The 18,446-nt window shown below is 48.9% G+C and overlaps 1 protein-coding gene across 2 annotated transcripts in view; it reads left to right on the forward strand.

The window, feature by feature from the left end:
- DAAM1 (dishevelled associated activator of morphogenesis 1) overlaps positions 1-18,446 on the forward strand; it is a 178,419-nt gene that overhangs the window by 152,969 nt on the left and 7,004 nt on the right. For both annotated transcript variants that reach the window (XM_090034296.1, XM_090034297.1), the window contains exons 17-23: positions 5,801-5,885; positions 8,109-8,215; positions 9,531-9,619; positions 10,133-10,301; positions 11,073-11,180; positions 15,484-15,544; positions 17,844-17,975. In XM_090034296.1, coding sequence (XP_089890422.1) covers positions 5,801-5,885; positions 8,109-8,215; positions 9,531-9,619; positions 10,133-10,301; positions 11,073-11,180; positions 15,484-15,544; positions 17,844-17,975 — 751 coding nt within the window. The remainder of the gene's footprint in view (positions 1-5,800; positions 5,886-8,108; positions 8,216-9,530; positions 9,620-10,132; positions 10,302-11,072; positions 11,181-15,483; positions 15,545-17,843; positions 17,976-18,446) is intronic.

Consider the following 18,446-nt stretch of genomic DNA (forward strand, 5'->3'; position numbering starts at 1 on the left):
ATCCTGCGGGGGACCGAGGGGGCAATCTGCCGCCCCGACCCCTTAGCCCGGGAAGTCTGCTGCTTCCCGGGGGCCCGCATCCGAGACATTGCAGAGAGGATCCCGCAGCTCCTCCAGCCCACAGACCACTACCCCATGCTCCTTATTCACGCGGGGACCAATGACACGGCTCGGAGCACCCCCAGCCAGGTCATGAGGCGCTACAGGGAGTTGGGAGTGGGGCTTACGGGTCTGGGAGCTCAGGTGGTGTTTTCGTCGATCCTCCCAGTCTCGGGCTATGGGCTGAGGAGGGAGAGGAGGATCCACGCGGTGAACCAAAGACTGCGGAGCTGGTGTCATCGGGAAGGCTTTGGCTTCCATGACCACAGCCCGCTCTTTGGTGAGAGAGGCAGCGAGCTGCTGGGAAGAGATGGCCTCCACCTCTCCCCCCTGGGGAGGAGGCTCTTCTCAGCCAGGCTGGCTGACCTGCTCCACCGGGCCTTAAACTAAGCCCGCTGGGGGATGGGGGGACTACTGCCACTGCTGGCCCGCTAAGCGACCCTTGCAAAGCCAGCAGACCAAGGCACTTAAGGGAGCCCACCCCTGCCCCAGCCCTGGCACAATCTGTGGGCAAGGCAAGAGCCCCCAAGGGGACACTCGCCTGCCTGTACACTAATGCCAGGAGCCTGGGCAACAAGCAGAACGAGCTTGTCCTCCTGCTCACTGCAAAGAAATACGATGTCATTGGGATAACGGACTCCACCCATGACTGGACCACGGGTGTAGAGGGCTATACCCTGTACAGGAGGGATCGTGTTGACAAAAGGGGCGGGGGTGTAGCTCTCTATGTGAAGGAAAGCTACATGTCCCTGCAAGCTGATGTTGGCGACCAGCATGGACACCTAGAGACCCTCTGGGTAAAAATTCATGGGGAATACGGCACAGGGGACACAACGGTGGGAGTCTACTACAGACCTCCCACTCAAAGTCCTGAGCTTGACCAGGAGTTCGCCCGGGAACTGACTGAGGCCACTTGCTCCAAGACCTTGGTTGTCATGGGTGACTTCAGTTACCCAGACATCTCCTGGGAAGATCGCTCAGCAAAATCCGAGCAGTCGCAAAGCTTTCTCTCATGCGTGGATGACCTCTACCTGACTCAAGAAGTCTATGGGCCAACGAGAGGCAAAGCGCTGCTCGACCTGGTACTGGCTACGGGGGACGACCTAATCGGCGACCTAGTGATCGATGGGAAGCTGGGTGACAGCGACCACGAGCTGATCACCTTCGCCATCCGCCGTAAAGCCTGGCAAGTCAGTCAGCAACACAGAAGTCCTTGACTTCAGACAAGCCGACTTTGACGAGCTCAAGAGGCTAGTCGGTCAGGCCCTCAGGGACCATGACCCCAGGGAGATGGGAGTTCAAGAAGAGTGGTTGCTCCTCAAGGAAGCAATCCTCAATGCACAAGCTAAATCTATTCCAACACGGAGGAAAGGCAGCAAGAGGGCACAGCAGCCCTCCTGGCTCTCCAGGGACCTAGTGGACCTCCTGTGGCTAAAAAGGAAAGCCTACAAAGGATGGAGGATGGGATTCACCTCCAAGGAGGATTACTCCGCGCTGGTCCAGTCCTGCAGGGAGCAAACCAGGAAAGCCAAGGCTGCAACTGAACTCCAACTAGCTTCAGGCATCAAGGACAACAAAAAGTCCTTTTTCAGATATGTGGGGAGCCGGAGGAAAAGCAAGGGCAATGTTGGACCCCTGCTAAACCAGATGGGGCAACTGGCAACTGACGCCCAGGAAAAAGCCAACCTATTAAATAGGTACTTTGCGTCAGTCTTTCATCAGTCCCACGGGATGCCCATGCCTGCTATGGGACAGGGAGATCCGGGTGATGGGGATCCCCTACCCTCCATCAATGCTGACCTCGTGAAGGAACACCTTGAGAAGCTGGATACCTTCAAGTCAGCCAACCCTGACAATCTGCACCCCAGGGTACTCGAGGAGCTGGCGAGCGTCATAGCCCAGCCCCTGGCACGGGTCTTTGAAAACTCCTGGCGCTCTGGTGTAGTGCCCGAAGACCGGAAGAAGGCCAATGTGGTGCCGGTCTTCAAGAAAGGGAGAAGAGTGGATCCGGCTAACTACAGGCCCATTAGCCTGACTTCTACCCTGGGGAAGATCTTAGAAAAGTTTATTAAGGAGGCCATCCTTGAGGGACTGGCCCAGGCTAACATCCTAAGGGACAGCCAGCACGGGTTTGTTGCGGGTAGGTCTTGCTTGACCAATCTCATTTCCTTCTATGACCAGGTGACCTATCACCTGGACAAGGGAGAAGAGATTGATGTTATATATCTTGACTTCAAAAAAGCCTTTGATCTGGTATCCCATGATCACCTCTTGGCCAAACTGCCCAGTTGTGGCCTTGGCTCCACCACGATCCGCTGGCTGGGAAATTTATCTCCGTGGTCGGACCCAGAGGGTTGTAATCGATGGCAGTCACTCATCGTGGTGCCCTGTGACCAGTGGGGTCCCTCAAGGCTCTGTCCTGGGACCCATCCTGTTCAACATCTTCATTAACGATGTGGACATTGGAGTCAGGAGTGGACTGGCCAAGTTTGCCGATGACACCAAACTTTGGGGTAAAGCATCCACGCCAGAAGATAGGCAGGTGATCCAGGCTGACCTGGACAAGCTCAGCAAATGGGCAGACGAGAACCTGATGGCGTTTAACACTGAAAAATGCAAGGTTCTCCACCTTGGGAGGAAAATCCTGCAGCATCCTTATAGGCTCGGCAGTGCTACATTGGTTAGCACTACAGAAGAAAGAGACTTGGGGGTCATCATTGACCACAAGATGAACATGAGCCTGCAATGCGATGCTGCGGCTAGTAAAGCAACCAAAACTCTGGCGTGCATCCATAGATGCTTCTCGAACAAATCGCAGGGACATCATTCTCCCCTTGTACTCGGCCTTGGTGAGGCCGCAGCTGGAGTACTGCGTCCAGTTTTGGGCTCCACAATTCAAAAAGGATGTGGAGAAGCTTGAGAGAGTCCAGAGGAGAGCCACGCGCATGATCAGAGGTCAGGAAAGCAGATCTTACGATGACAGGCTGAGAGCCACGGGACTCTTTAGCCTGGAAAAGCGCAGGCTCAGGGGTGATCTGATGGCCACCTATAAGTTTATCAGGGGTGACCACCAGGATCTGGGGGAACGTTTGTTCACCAGAGCGCCCCAAGGGATGACGAGGTCGAACGGTCACAAACTCCTGCAAGACCGTTTCAGGCTGGACGTAAGGAAGAATTTCTTTCCTGTCCGAGCCCCCAGGGTCTGGAACAGTCTGCCAGCGGAGGTGGTTCAAGCACCTACATTGAACACCTTCAAGAGCAAATTGGATGCTTATCTTGCTGGGATCCTATGACCCCAGCTGACTTCCTGCCCTTTGGGCAGGGGGCTGGACTCGATGATCTCCCGAGGTCCCTTCCAGCCCTAATGTCTATGAAATCTATGAAATTTCCAGTGAACGAGATTCTGTTTCATCTGTTGATGGATGGCTCCCGTAGACCGGTAGCCTTCCTCTTCTAGCTTTATCTTCTAGCCATTTGATTTTACCGGCCGAGTTAGCACACCCTCTAATGGCAAAACTTCCTGCCCCTCCTTTAAGTGGCTGGTGATTCAAGTCACGCCTTCACCTTTTCTTTAATAAGGTAAATAGGTGGAGCCTCTTAAGTCTCCCACTGTAAGACTTGATGCTCAATTCATTCCTGTGACCCTTCTCTGAAGCGTGCCCCAGTTGTTCAGCTTCCTTCTCTGAAGTGAGGACACCAGAACTGGACGAGGCACTCCACTAATGCACTCGCCAGCATCTCAGGTTTTAGAAGTGAGTAATTTGGGGCATCTCTGGAGGTTTTCTGATTTCTAGCTTAACACGCTCTAACAAGGGTTAATTTTCAAAAAGCACCAAGCACCTGTTCATTGAAACGCAGGCAATTCAGAGTCTCGTTTCAGACTCCCCAAATCCCTTGTCATTTCTGAAAACGTTGGCTGCTGCTGCCAGTTGTCTTGTGTTTAAATACCCTTTGTGCTGATGTTATGTGGCTTCAGAAAAAATGGGGGAGAAATAAAATTGGAGACCCAGGTGGAAAGGTCAGCAGAAAGCGCAACACCTATCTTCTGCCCCATAACCACCTGAGAGAACTGAATAATATTGACCCAGATCCTGAGGGTCAATGGGATCCTTAGAGTTGATGGGAAATTGTCCTGTTCAATGCAGGTCTCCCCTTGGTAGCCAGTCTACAGAGGGTCTGAATCTGTTTTGGTCCTGACTAAGGCTTAGCAGCTCCCTTGTTTGAACTGTAGCACCTCTGGAAGTCCATGCCTACTGTGGCAACCAAGATGGCAGCCTTGGTTTTGGTACCTGACGATTTTCCTGCCCTTTCACCCCCAAAACATTGCAGTGTTGTAGGGATAACCAGGCTTCAGACTGTGTGGCAGACAAAGATTACATGCACACACATGCACATGCGCGCGCGGTTACAGATAGTATCCCCTCGTACGTAAGACACAATCGGTTCCTGAAAACCGCGTCTTAAGTCCAAACGTTGCAACTCGGAACTGATTTTCCCATAGGAAACAATGCTAGAAGTGAGGGATTGGTTCCAGAAGCAAGGCCCGATACCTTGTTTTCATAAAAAATACCCCAGAATTTTGTACTCAATCGATTATAGATGAGCAATATAGCTACATAATGTATTTTTTATTGCAATTAGCAATCCTGTTGATTTGGAAGGACTTCTTTGAGGTGACTTTGCTGGACATTTTGAAGGGCTCTTGGTTGGACTTTCTGAAGGGCTCCTGGCTGGAGTCTTCTCAGGAGTCTTGGCTGCAGGTTTTTCTGGAGTCTTGTCTGCTTTCTTAAAGAAAGTGTCCAAGGAAGTTTGGACAGATGTTCTCCAGGGAGATGCATGACACAGTGAACTTGTTCGCTGGCGTCGTGTCGCATCAGATCAAGCATCGTAAAGTCGAAACCGACTTCAGGAGGTCAGAACAGGGTGTCAGTTTATAAACGTTGTAAGTGCCGCTCGTTGCAACTTGAAACATTTATAAGTTGAGGACTGCCTGCATAAAGATCACCAGGAGTCCTCATCAGTCCTGCGTGTGTCTGAGATGAAAGAAAGGGCATGCTCTGCTAACTGAACCAGTCCTCCAGTCTAGGCAGCATTGCTTATGCTCAACCTTCCCAGGGTTTAAGGTGGGGCCTGAAAGGAGGTATATTAATGTTAACAGTCATACTGCTCTGGAGTTGCATCAAGATGCTCACTTTTTTTCCCTGTTCCTTCTGGACAAATAAGTCTGTTGAAGAACCAACTAATGATATACGTCAATGGTTGGAAGGTGCCATGCGAATGGCACAAAGTAGAAGAGCCCCATTATTATTCATGTGTTGGGTTATATAACGGAACGAAATGAGCCTTTCCTTCTGTCTCTAATCATCTGGTCCTTGACTCATAAAGTGACAGAGATTTTAAAGAATGCCATAGTAATAGGAAACTGGAGCAGAAGGAAGTCCCAGATGGTCCCCTCAAGCTAATGACTGAATTTCACCAGCTCCTGTGGAAAGTTATTTAACTGCAGAAAGGACTTGCAGGATTTCTGAGATGTGCCTGGGTTGTAGTACAAGCTTAGCAAAAGTCTCCCCTGAGCAGGCCAAGCAAACCCATATCCTGAAGGACCAGTTTGGAAACATGTAAATGCCTAGGATGGTTCATTAGGCTCTGTTTCATGCGTGGGTAAACGCCCCTCTGAAAACTGTTCCCATTTTTTTCCCAGGCTGAAATTATCCAACGATGAAATCAAACGTGCAATTTTAACAATGGATGAACAAGAGGACCTACCAAAGGACATGCTGGAACAGGTGGGTGATGGACACACACTCTTCTTCCTCGTTTTCAATACTGCTTTTCAAAATAAATCAAAGCCTAGCCACAGATTAAGGAATGAGGGTCAAAAAATTACTCTGTGTAATGACTGCCAGTGGCTCGGAGGTGAGTTTGCATCCACAAGCCTTTTACACTTTTCCTCTCAAACCCAGCTGACACTTCACTCCTTAAAAATGCAGAGGAACTGAGCAGCATCTTTTTCATAACCATGAACCCTCAAGCTCAGATTCCAGCCCTGGATTTTGCATCACAGGTCGTTCTGTTGCTGAACAAAACCATGGTCTTTGGAAGCACTTGAGGTCTGTTTTTCCTGGGGCTTTTCTTAATAATTTTGCATCTAAAAGACAGTTTAAAACCACGGTGGTCCTCAGAGCATGCTGTTTTTAAGTTGCCCTGAGATCGGGTTTACATTAGTATGTGAAACACAAAGCTGACATCCTCTTAAAGCTGGAGCTGGCAAGTGCAGCTTCATTGCAACACTTCTGCATGGCAGGAGTCTGATCAGTCCCCTGGACTCCCAGCCCATGAATGATATCAGGCAATATTACAGTGAGCCTGATGGATTTATTACTGGACTTCAAAGTGGGACTTGGCGCAGTCAGGCACGTGGAGATGCACCACACCTAGGGGCACCTTTGGTGTGGGAGGGACACCATAGATATCATGCCTGGGCCTCGGTGTCTCATTGTTGATGTAATCTTGTCTTCTGGGATTATAGCCCCGCATCAGTGTGCTCTAGGCTATTTAAATTTCATGGAGGGGTTTTTTTAATCTACTTAAAATCCATTAGTTTAACACAATGTGGGAAATTCAGATAGTAAGTTACTGGCTTCTCTGGGGCGACACAGTTGTACAAAGGGACTTGTAATAAGCCAGCTAAGGATTTCCATGCTAGAAGGGAACCCGCAGGTGGCACATAGCCAACTCTGCATACACTGCTGCTGTCTGGACACACTACCCAGGGATGAATCCAGGTGCAAGGGGGTGGAATAGCAGTGTGTCTGTGCCCCTGCCGACCCAGTCGGCCCCCAGGGCCTGGAGGGAACTAGGCTATATAAGCTCAGCCTGAGGTACTTTGTCTTAGCTGCTGCTTCCTCAGCCTAGGGGATTTGGGACCCATGTCATCAGACTGTTGTAGTCCATTTGGGAAGTTCCCCAGATGTGTCATCTGCCAGAAAGGCGTGGGGTCTCTTAGCTATTGCTTGTGGATGCTGGTGTATATGAACTGTTTGTCAGTAAGAGCGCCCAGAGCCTGCTGTGCTGTAGACCGACTTGGCCTGCATTGGCTGTATATCTCCAGCTCCTATTGCTGTGCTAGCTTTTCTCTTCTGACCTGAAAAAGAATGGCTTGTATTTCAAAACTCGTTGAACTCTAGCCCAACTATGTAGATGGTTCGATAAAAGATGTCACCTAAAGAAATCTTTGCCTCTTGCATAACTTCTGGACCAACATGGCTACGCCATCACTCTGATGCTACCTAGCTTCATAGATGAGACTGTGCCAGGCCACAGATTCCTCTTTGTACCAGCGTCACCTCTGTTTCAGTTGGAACAAACTGGCGGTCATCCATAAGCTGGTTTCAGCCAAGCACTGGGCCAGCTTGGGAACAGATGGAGTTATATTGACAGCAGACCAAGGGCTACGTCCCCTGCCATACCCATCTGTCGCTGCACTACATTCTAGCTACAGGTATGAGCTAAAATACCACAGAACTGCCTTGGGACCTTGGACAACCCATTTAATTGTGCTCTTTTTCCTTTTCCACCAAACTGAGGTCAGCCTTGTACCCTTATGGGAGAGCTAGGGGGATTAATTAGCTGAAATACAGCCTGCAAACAAAAACAAGTGGCAACAAATGGGTTTTTCTTTCCACGTCACAATCGCCGGGGAGTTTCAGAACTCACTGCCGCTATCTAAACTTACCGTGTTGCAACGAATGTGGTGCAACTGCAGCTTGGAGGGTGTAAAACTAAATTGTGCGTTGGTGGCAACAGTGGAGCAGTCATATGGGATGTTGTTTTGGAAAATGATACTCGCCAGGTATTTCGTGACCCACACTGAATCATTTCATAAATGGCTTAAACATCCTGGCATAAAAATGCCTATGGCAATATTTCGTGTGCTGTTAATATAACAATGTGAAAGATGCTGTAATAAAAAGAAAGGCATGGCTTACGTCTGTCATGTTTCCTTTTAGCTCTTGAAATTTGTTCCTGAAAAAGGTGACATTGACCTCCTGGAAGAGCACAAACATGAGCTGGATCGCATGGCCAAAGCTGACCGGTTCCTCTTCGAAATGAGCAGGTACGCTCGCAGGGGTTTGCCAGGACGTCCCACCATATCTGTTGTGATGGTGCATGAGCAGATGAGTTGCAACGCTGCTGTAAAATATATCTGTAACAGAACAGGAGTCTGATGAGGCTTGGTTTGAAGATCTGCTCACAAGTTTTATTTCTTGTGGACCTCTTACCACGCAGCTCTTGGGTTAGATGGGCTCCTTCCCAGCTACAACCCTTCTCTCTCAATCTGAATTTTTAAGACTGGGATTTTCTACCGCATGGCTAAGAGTAGAAAGTACCATCCACATTGTACAGTGCAAGAGAAATGGTCCTTCGTCTTCTGTACCTTGTAAACACTTTTCTGCTATATTAGGATGGACAAACGTGGGATGCTGGGTAGATCCTGAAGCCATGATGTCCAGTGCTCCACCTCCATAGATGTCTTTAATGTTTCAGAGGAAGCTGAGCAATGCACAGGGCAGCATGTGAAGTGCAAGAGGCACATCACACCTTCCTGACCCTTATGGCAGTTGTTTGGGTCTTGGAGGCACACGAAATGAATAATTTTATCTTTGCCTGCCTCTTTTCAAGTTAAAGGAGAAAATCCAAGTGATAATAAACAGGAGGACTCTATTTTCCTCAGGGAAATGCCTTAACCAAATAAAAAAGTGGTGTTCTAATGCCAGGTGTAGAGCTCTGCCCAAGCTATAATGAACAGAGCTGAGCTGTCCTGAGGAAGTTATTACCCTCGGTGTCAGCATGGAGCTGAGAGTCAGTGATCCCGCTGTCTTCCAGGGTTGGCCCAGGGACTGGCTTAGCCTGTTTGCTCCAACAGAGTCCGATTCAGCTGAAGCAGGCGACTGCTTTGGAGCAGAGGAGTAGCCCCACGAAAGTCAATCAGACTGTTACTGCGCAAAAGGCTGAGCTGGGGCTTATCACTGGATATCCAGCTTGCATTTTTGGTTCAGGATCCAAAGCACCAATAGCCGTGGTGTCTCTATATGCGCCAGTGGTCTGCTGGAAAAGCACTGAGTCCCAGTTTGGGGTTGTATTTGCTCACGACATACACTCTGCTTATGTCTTTTAACTACAGTGGGCCTTAAGCACGTGTCTAGAGTTAGGCACAGAACTAAATAGCATCCTGAACAGGGACAGAATTAAGCACACACTTCAGAGTTATGCTGCCATCTTTTTTTTCACTCTGAGTCAAGTTAAGGCATTGTCGTTCCTATCCCACCGTAGGTTAAGGGGAAATGTCTTTGTAAAGAAATACTGGCCAAGTCTCCTTGCTGTCTGCAGCAGGTGAAACTCAACTTGTGCGTCTCTTTTTAATCCTACAGGATAAATCATTATCAGCAAAGGCTGCAGTCCCTGTATTTTAAAAAGAAGTTTGCAGAGAGAGTTGCAGAAGTGAAGCCCAAGGTTGATGGTATGTGACATGAGGCTGTCTGTTGCTTTTTGTTTGCAAAGAAACTTCCTGCTGAAACGGAAGGTGTTGCATGGTGATCGTGCTGTTCATGCAGAGCATGCTTGCGTGGTGTGTTTGTTGTTCATTGTCATACCCGGTGTTTTTGTTTCTAATGAGGTTTGGAATCTGGAAATTGAGATGGAGTTAACAAAAATATTTTCCTTCCTCAAGCAGTTGGCATATTGATTTGTTAGAGCAGGGCTGTCCTTGTGGGTTTGTTTTGCCTTTTAAAAAGTGAAAAAGAGACTGTTAATGCCAGTGAATACACCTGAGCTCCATGGACGTGTCAAATACAAATAATGAGGGAGAGAAGCAGGAGATTAGACTCTGACTATATTACTGCTGACGGGATTGCTTTTGGAAAGAGGGAGGTGATTTTAGCATCTTCTGATTCGATGACTTTGTTCTTTAAATCACTTGAAACCTCTGAGTTGATGGGTAGTAACATGCAGTGTGTCCTGTTTTCCCTTCTAGCAATCCGTGCTGGTTCCAAGGCAGTGCTTCATAGCAAGAGCCTGAAGCAGTTGTTGGAGGTGGTTCTGGCCTTTGGAAACTACATGAATAAAGGCCAGCGAGGCAATGCGTATGGGTTCAAAATCGCCAGCCTAAACAAGATTGCAGACACAAAGTCCAGCATTGACAAGTGAGCAGCCCATCCTGAGCCTAGAAAAGCCCCTGGAAGTTATTTCTTGCAGTTTAGTGTTGCCCTTTAAACTCTCATGAATTATACCACAATATTGCTTCAGACAAAGCAAACATCGTTCTGTGTGTGGAAGGGAAGAGGATAGGTTAAGGCGAACCAAGAAGAGAAGTACCCATGCGAGAAAAAGGGGAAAGGGGGAAACTGTGAGGGATACTACTGCCTCTCTGGGGATGCTCAAAAATAACTTGGACACCACAGTGGAAGGCACCTGAGAAATCCCTTGAACCAGTGGTGCCCAACCTTTATCCCCAGTGAGCCGGATAGGTAGTGCCCAATCTATTGGGGGGCCGGATCTAGCACAGCAGAGCCCCATTCGGCTGTGCAGAGGGGGGCAGGGAGCAGCCATATGGGGGGATAGCCCAGCCCCAGCCTGGCTGCACAGGGAGAAAGGGGGTGGGAATTTGGTAGCAGGGAAGGGTGGAGGTAATAATGGCCATTGCTCCCCTGCCACCTTCAAATTTCCCTACTGATGGGTAGCCCCCACGGCTACTGCATGGCACAGCAACACTGTGTAGGCTAGGCCAAGCAAAGAAGAGTGCTGTAACTCAGCAGAACTGCAGGAAGCATTTAAGCAAGCCAAAAATAATTACATGCACTGGAATTAGTCAAGTCATTAGACTTAACGAGCTTGTGGGCTCCATCCTGTTGGCCTGTGCAGTGGATTGTACTGCTATTACAATGTCCTCTCTCTCTCTCTCTCTCTCATCACAGGAACATTACCCTCTTGCACTATCTCATAACTATAGTTGAAAAGAAATATCCCAAAGTCCTCAATCTTCATGAAGAACTGCGAGAAATCCCTCAAGCAGCCAAAGTAAAGTAAGTAGAGCAGTTGTCAGTTTGTACATGGTAACTCTGGCAAACTGTTGTTTACAGTGTAATATTACCATTTTCTTCTCTGCTTGTGTGAGCTCATCCCCTGCTCCGGTGTCTGAAATCAGCTTCTGGAAAGGCGCAAAGAGCTGTTGACACAAGCAAATGTCAGCTGAGGTGGCCTTTTAAACCTCGGACATAACAGCAACACATTATAAATCTCCTGTTGCAAGAAGAGCCACTTGGAATCACCTCTGCCTGATTGTACACTTGCTGCAAAAATGTTTGATGCAAAATACCCTGCAACACATGCATGGTTCTTGTAGGAAGCCAATATAATGGAGTTGCAGACATGCACCTGGTACCTAAATGTGAATGCAACAGCACAGTTTGCAGAGCTGTATGTGCACATAATTTATGAAGCGAAGTGGATTTAAGGACAGCAAGTTGAGGGGGTATTTTAACTAAGCATGTTATTAGGCAGTCGTGTAACTACGAAGACAAGCCCCACTGCAAGTTTTGTGGCCTCTTGCACATTTTTTTGACAATCCAGCCATTATTTCATAGTTTCATAGCAGGGTTGGAAGGGACCTGAGCAGATCATCAAGTCTGGGGCCCAGCAACGTGATTGTCTAGCCTTGTCTTAAAGACCCCCAGGGTAGGAGCCAGCACCACTTCTTTTGGAAGTTGGTTCCAGCTCCTAGCCGCCCTGACCATAAAGTCGCGCCTCCTGATATCTAACCTAAACCTGCCCTCTGCCAGCTTGTGACCGTTATTCCTGGTCACTCCTGGTCGTGCTTGGGGGAACACAGGGGGGCCCCCCAGTGCCTGCTGGTCCCCCCTGGCTAGTTTGTAACAGGCCACTAGATCCCCCCTCAGCCTTCTCTTGTGGAGGCTGAACAGGTTCAGGTCTCATCGCCTCTCCTCGTAGGGCCTGCCCTGTTGTCCCCTGATCATGCGAGTGGCCTCCTCTGGACCCTCTCCGTGCTGTCCACACCCCTCCTGAAGTGCGGCGCCCAGAACTGGACGTAGTACTCCAGCTGTGGCCTGACCAGTGCCGCATAGAGGGGGAGGATCACCTCTTTGGACCTTCTCAAGATGCATCTGTGGATGCATGACAAGGTGCGGTTGGCCTTCCTGACCGCGTCCCCACACTGCCGGCCCATGTTCATCTTGGCGTCAGTGATGACTCCAAGATCCTTTTCTGCCTCTGTACTGACGAGAAGGGAGTTCCCCAACCTGTAGGTATGGTGCTGGCTCTTCCTCCCCGGGTGCATCACTTTGCATTTGTCGGTGTTGAATCCCATCCTACTCTCGTCTGCCCACCCCTGTAACCTGTCTAGGTCCAGTTGCAGCCTATTGCTCCCTTCCAGCGTGCCTACATCCCCCCACATCTTAGTGTCATCAGTAAATGTGAACAAGGTGCTTTTCACCCCCTCGTCCAAGTCACTGATGAAGATGTTGAACAGTGCGGGCTTGAGGACCGAGCCCCGGGGGACCCCACTGCCCACATCCCTCCAGGTCAAACACAACCCATCCACCACCGCTCTCTGGGTGCGGCCCTCCAGCCAGTTGGCAACACATCTGACTGTGTGGGTGTCGACACCACAGTCCCCCAGTTTCTTAATGAGAACGGGGTGAGAGACAGTGTCGAAGACCTTCCGAAAGTCCAGGAAGACGATGTCCACTGCTCCCCCTGCGTCTAAGGATTTGGTGACCTGGTCGTAGAAGGCCGCCAGGTTGGTCTGACAGGACCTGCCGCTAATGGCCCCGTGTTGGTTGCACCTAAGCATAATCTCCCCTGCTCGCCCCTCGTGGACATGCGCCAGGATAATTCTCTCAAAAAACTTCCCCAGGATCGAGGTAAGACTAACTGGCCTACAGTTTCCTGGGTCCTCCTTCCTCCCCTTTTTGAAGATGGGAACCACGCTGGCCCTCTTCCGGTCCTCTGGCACCGCACCAGAGCCCCACGAGTGCTCGTACAGCCGTGCCGGGGGTCCCGCAATGACCTCAGCCAATTCCCTCAGCACTCGGGGGAGGAGATCGTCTGGACCCGCTGATCTAAATACGTCCAGTCCCTCCAGAAGTTTCCTGACTAGATCCTCCCTGACCCTTGGCCTGGGTGCACCTCCCCTCGGGCCTGAGGCGGGCCCAGTGGGGGGGCTGATTTTATTAAATCCTACCTGCTTAAACTGCTTTAAAATGATGGCATTTCTCTATAAACAGACTGAGGCCCTGGTTGAGCAAAGCATTTAAGCCCAAGCTAAATGAGGAATCCCTGTTTAGTAAAGCCCCGAGGTAGGGACTTAAGTCTCACTGGAATCCACAAGGCTTTTTTATCTGTTAAAACTGAGCACGTGCCTTCCTGTGCTGGGATTTCATGTGCCTGGGTTGAGTCAGAAGTTCTGCTTCTGAGCTTAACTCGCATGTGAACGAGGAACTTGTTTAGATTTGTATCATGTATATAACGGGGGATCTGTCAGCCAGTCTTGGTTTGGGGAGGGTGGCTGTGTGTGGAATTCACAAAACCTAGTAGCCGCTTGCGGTTCTCTTTTAGTTTCAAAGGGCTCTTTTAGTGCAAAGCCTAGGTTCACCATCAAAGAGCAGCGACCTGCGAAACATCCTAGATGGTAGCAAGCATGTTCATGTTCATTCAGACCGAGTCTTAATACTTTTCACTTGTTATTAGTAATTGAGGAATTAAAAAAATGTATGTGGTCCACACCTTAGAAGTACGGGGCCAATCTGAGATATTTTGAACAAACCTTGCAGGCTCAGTGGACTTATATTTTTCTGATAAAATGTTGTTCTGTCAGTAAAATTCATTGAGGAAGCCTCTGGGAGCAGGGTGGTGTGTACAAAGCCAAGAAAGCCCCTAGTAAAGAGAGATGCTCAGGCAGCACGAGATCAACACCAGATCCCCTGAACCTCTTCATTAGACTCTGGTCTTTCTCCCCCTTCATACAGGACCTGGGGCAGTTTCTGCTACACGCAGAAGAAAAACTTTGTCTGGGAATAGTGTCTTTATAGGTGAAAACAGGCATCACCTTCTGTTGCCTTTGTACCACCATAGCCATTTTTATGAAGGCACAAAGACCAAGCAAACAGATGCCCATACTTCTTGTCACTCCACAGATGCCCAAAATTTATGGCTGCAGTGAAGGTGATATCAATTTGTGCTGCTGTTAGCGGCAGATGTCTGTTTACGTTGCAGGAGTGCCAGCAGCCTGGAGCTGCCTTCACTCGCCAGCTGTCCCAGGCAGGTGCCCTAGGAGCTTGAGGGGCCTGATCCTGCAAGTCCCAGAAATTCCCACTCGGGGACCTCTAGCCCTGGGAGCACCTGCCTGGCTTTCCTTGCTCACAGAGGTATGCTCCCAAGACCTCCAGGTCTTCCCTGCTTACTGAGACCCTGGCGATCCTAGGGACACATCTCTGCAAGTAAGGAGAGCTGAGCAGGTGCTTCCAGGGGTCAAGCGGCCCAGTCCTGGGCAGGAATTGCCATGGTGTGCAAGACCAGGCCCCTCAAGCTCTGGGACAACACATCTCCCGTTGTCCTGCAGCACTAACGGGCAGGACAACAGGTAATGTACATTGCCCGCTGAAGCAGATCAGCTGTGCCAAGACGCATCCCAGCAGAGTTGTTCCTCTTCATAGAGTAGAAACAGATGTTATCTAATGTCATTCATTTAAAAATAATTCCCATGGGGTGAGGAAGTTGAAGGTCCGTCAGCTGGAGAGGAGAGATCATCGCCCTGGGTACTTGGGGAGAGAAGGAGAAATCATTTTTGTAGGTCCCGCTCCTTGCCTGTTGCAGCAGTGCTGGAGATACCTTCAGGATGCATGGCCTATTCAGCCTACGTCGTTTAGCGGCCTGTTTGCTCCAGAGCCGTTCTTCTGAGTCCTAGGGGGCTTGTGGCAACTGGGGAGGAGAGGGCAAACTGTCCTGGGGGAAATACTGGTATCCCATCACCGGTTGGTAGCTCCCGGGGCAGTGCTGGGTAAGGACCCTGCCTCCTACACCCAGGAGTCTCCAGAGGTGGGTGTTATGCTGTGTGGCCAATTTTTGACCCACAGCTTTTTTTAACTTGACAGTGTCCCTTTTATTAATGAAATGAGCAGAGCTGTGAAATAAATGGCTGGAGCCAGCTTCCGAGTCATCTGTCGTCACAGCAGATGAGGGGCACTCACCTGTGAATCGGAAATGCCCTCTGGGAGTTTTTGGCAAGGGGAAGGCACAGTTGATTGAATGTGGCATCTTGGAATGGCCTGAGAGCTGCTGACCCTTGTACAATCTTGCCGTTTCCAACAGCATGACCGAGCTGGAGAAAGAAATAAACACCTTGAGGAGCGGGCTGAGAGCTGTAGAGACCGTAAGTATTATTTACCCACTTAATAGTCTGTTCTGATTCCAAGCATCGGAGCATCCATCCTCAGGGACGCAGGACAGGAAACCCCGAGCAAAGCTGCTTTTATCTTGCTTCCTGGAGATCAGTTTGTCTTCCTTCCTGCCCTGCATGCACGCCTGTTCTCTTCAGACGGTGTTGGGATAGGAATTACTGTACGCTGGATATAAATCATCCAAATGCCTAACAAATTCACTTGGGGGGTTGGGTAAGCTTAGCCATGGGCTTATTGAACAAAGCCGTCCCTTTGCATCGATTGAGGCTTTTCTGGCTCCCAGAACTGACCCTCGTGGGGCCCGCAGGTCTGGTCGCAGCTTCTCTTGCTCAGTCTGACCTCACGGGAATCGCAGGGGGGGAATACTGGAGCACGGGATCCCCAGGGAGGAAGGAGAAGGATAATGCAGGCTGATGAGTTGGTGGCTCTTTGCATCCACATGCAAAAGTGGATATAGATTGATTCAGGAAGGGAAACCCCAAAAAATCATGGCCTAGTGATTGCTCCTTGTGCCACTGAGCCAGAAAATGAGAAAACACAGTACACTGTCTTGCTTTTTACAATGCTTTGTGCAGCTCCAATCAATGACGGTGGCTCTTCGTTGAGCAGCTGTCTGTCTGTCTGTCTATAACATACATGTAAGTATGAATGTGCATGCACATGTGTATATGTGTACATATGCATGCACATACACACATGCACACAGACACCCTATATTTAATGGCCTACGAAACTCATGTTTTCCCCAAAAAAATTAGCTGTCCAAAATTGGGGTGTGTGCTTTAAGCAAGGAAGCTGCTTTCTACCCAAGAATGGCTGCAGGGAGCTGTGCACCCTTCCCAGGCACCTGAAGGAGGGGCAGAGTCCAGTTCTCAGTGTCACTCACCCTCTCCTTGCAGCTAAAAATCTCAAGCTTTAACCCTGTCGCATCTGCTTCCAGATTGCCCCTCCTGCACATGTCTGGGGTCCTACAGCTAGAGTTGGGCCCATGCGGAGGCAGGGAAGACTCCAGAAAAATCTTTTCATTTTCATTCTCTTTTTCCAAAACCAGAGGTGTGATTTACCTGGGGGCATGCGATATGGGAGACGTTATAGTATATCGGTAGCAGCAAGTTGGATATTAGCTGCTAAAATAAAATAACAGGCTTCACATTTCTTTAAAGGAGAGGACCCTGCACTTTCTTACTGCATACCCCCTTCCAGATTTACCAGCTGCCTGCATACCCCTATCTGCATGCATTTTATATTTTAGCCCCTTAAATGCCAATTATTATAATGAAAATTAAATCTGCCATTACACAAGTTCTGCATACCCCCCAGAGATGTCTTGTGTACCCCCAGGGGTACATGCACCATGGCTTGGGAGCCCCTGCTTTAAAGCTAGAACTCTTCTGCGTTTAACAGTAAAAGGTGATGGGTAGATTTATGCTTCGGTAACCAAAAAATATAGTGAGCTATGTTTTGACTTTATTTTCTTCAGAAGACCAAGCAATGCATAAATAACCCCAAGTTGCTGGGCTGCAACTGTGCGTACTTTATTTGAATTTGACACAGAACGTTCTTGATCTTAATGGGAAGGTACAAGAAGAAACAGTAGAAAATAGCAGCTAAGCTTGGAGCAATGTGTCCCCTTATGTAGCTATTCTGTGCCAAAGTGTTAAGCCATAGGGCTGTTGCTGCCAGTGCCATCCATTCCACAAATGAAATTAGAAAATTTGAACTTGCCTGAAAGGGGAAGTAAAACTGCAAACAGTCATGTTCATGCAAAATCACATCCCACAGAGTCACACTGGATGAATATGATTTTTCTTTTTAATTTTTTTTTTTTTTTTTTTTTTTTTTTTGCTATAGCAAGACAGGTCACCTTTAGAATGAGCCCGGCCACCTCAGTCCCTCTGCACAGTTGGCCGTGTCTCCCTCTGCTCTTCCTGAGCAGGCAGTGTGTTGAAAGGGGCATTTCAGCACCCGGCTTCTCAAAAGCAGAGAAGACCAAGTAGAACAGAGAAATGATCCATCCTGTGTCTCAGCGCCTGCAGTCTTATTCTTAGATCCTAGGGCTCGTCATCAGGTCATTTTAGTAGTTGGAGTCTTACAGCTGGTACATAGAGAGAGAGAGAGACTAACATTTTCAGGGTCAGCATGTGACTTTTTTTCTTTTTTGATGGTGCTTATTTTAAAGGCAATATAAAAGTTGGGTGTGTTTTAAATGTGATGATGTTTGTGTCCTTTTCTAAACAGACACTGACCCAAATTACATTTGTTTCCCTAAAGGAGCTGGAGTATCAGAAATCTCAGGTCTTACAACCCGGAGACAAGTTTGTGTCCGTCGTCAGCCAGTTCATCACATTAGCCAGTTTCAGCTTCTCTGATGTGGAAGATCTTCTGTTGGAAGCAAAAGAATTGGTAAGGTCCCACGGCACGATCTTTGTGGGGCGTCTTTGAATCTTCCTGTGATGCCTGGAGGGGAGGGATGGCTCTGACTCTTCAGAGCATACGTATCTGTCAGAAGATCTCCCCAAGTGGGCAGAAACAACAGATCAGTGACTCAGATTAGATCTTTAAACAGCAAACCCCCTTTAGCCTCTGTGGATTTTTTTTTTTTTTAATTGCAACAAAATTTGTGTCATTTTTTGAACATTTCAAAAAGTCAGCAGCATTACAACTGGATGACATGGCAGCCAGGCTATTGCATTTAGTGTTGGTTGCACAGCAGAAGGAAATACAGCTGCAACGCACAGCAACACATGCCATGGCTCAGATACCAGTAACAGAAACAACCCAGACCACGTGAAGCTCTTGGGCTTCTGAAGTGGGGCACTTGCCCTGTTTCATGGTTGCGTAGATGTTAGGGGCTGGCAGGTTGGCTGAGAAAAG

Source organism: Crocodylus siamensis, chromosome 2 (assembly GCF_052110815.1).
Source record: "Crocodylus siamensis isolate JL-2025a chromosome 2, ASM5211081v1, whole genome shotgun sequence".
NCBI classification, from domain to species: Eukaryota; Metazoa; Chordata; order Crocodylia; family Crocodylidae; genus Crocodylus; species Crocodylus siamensis.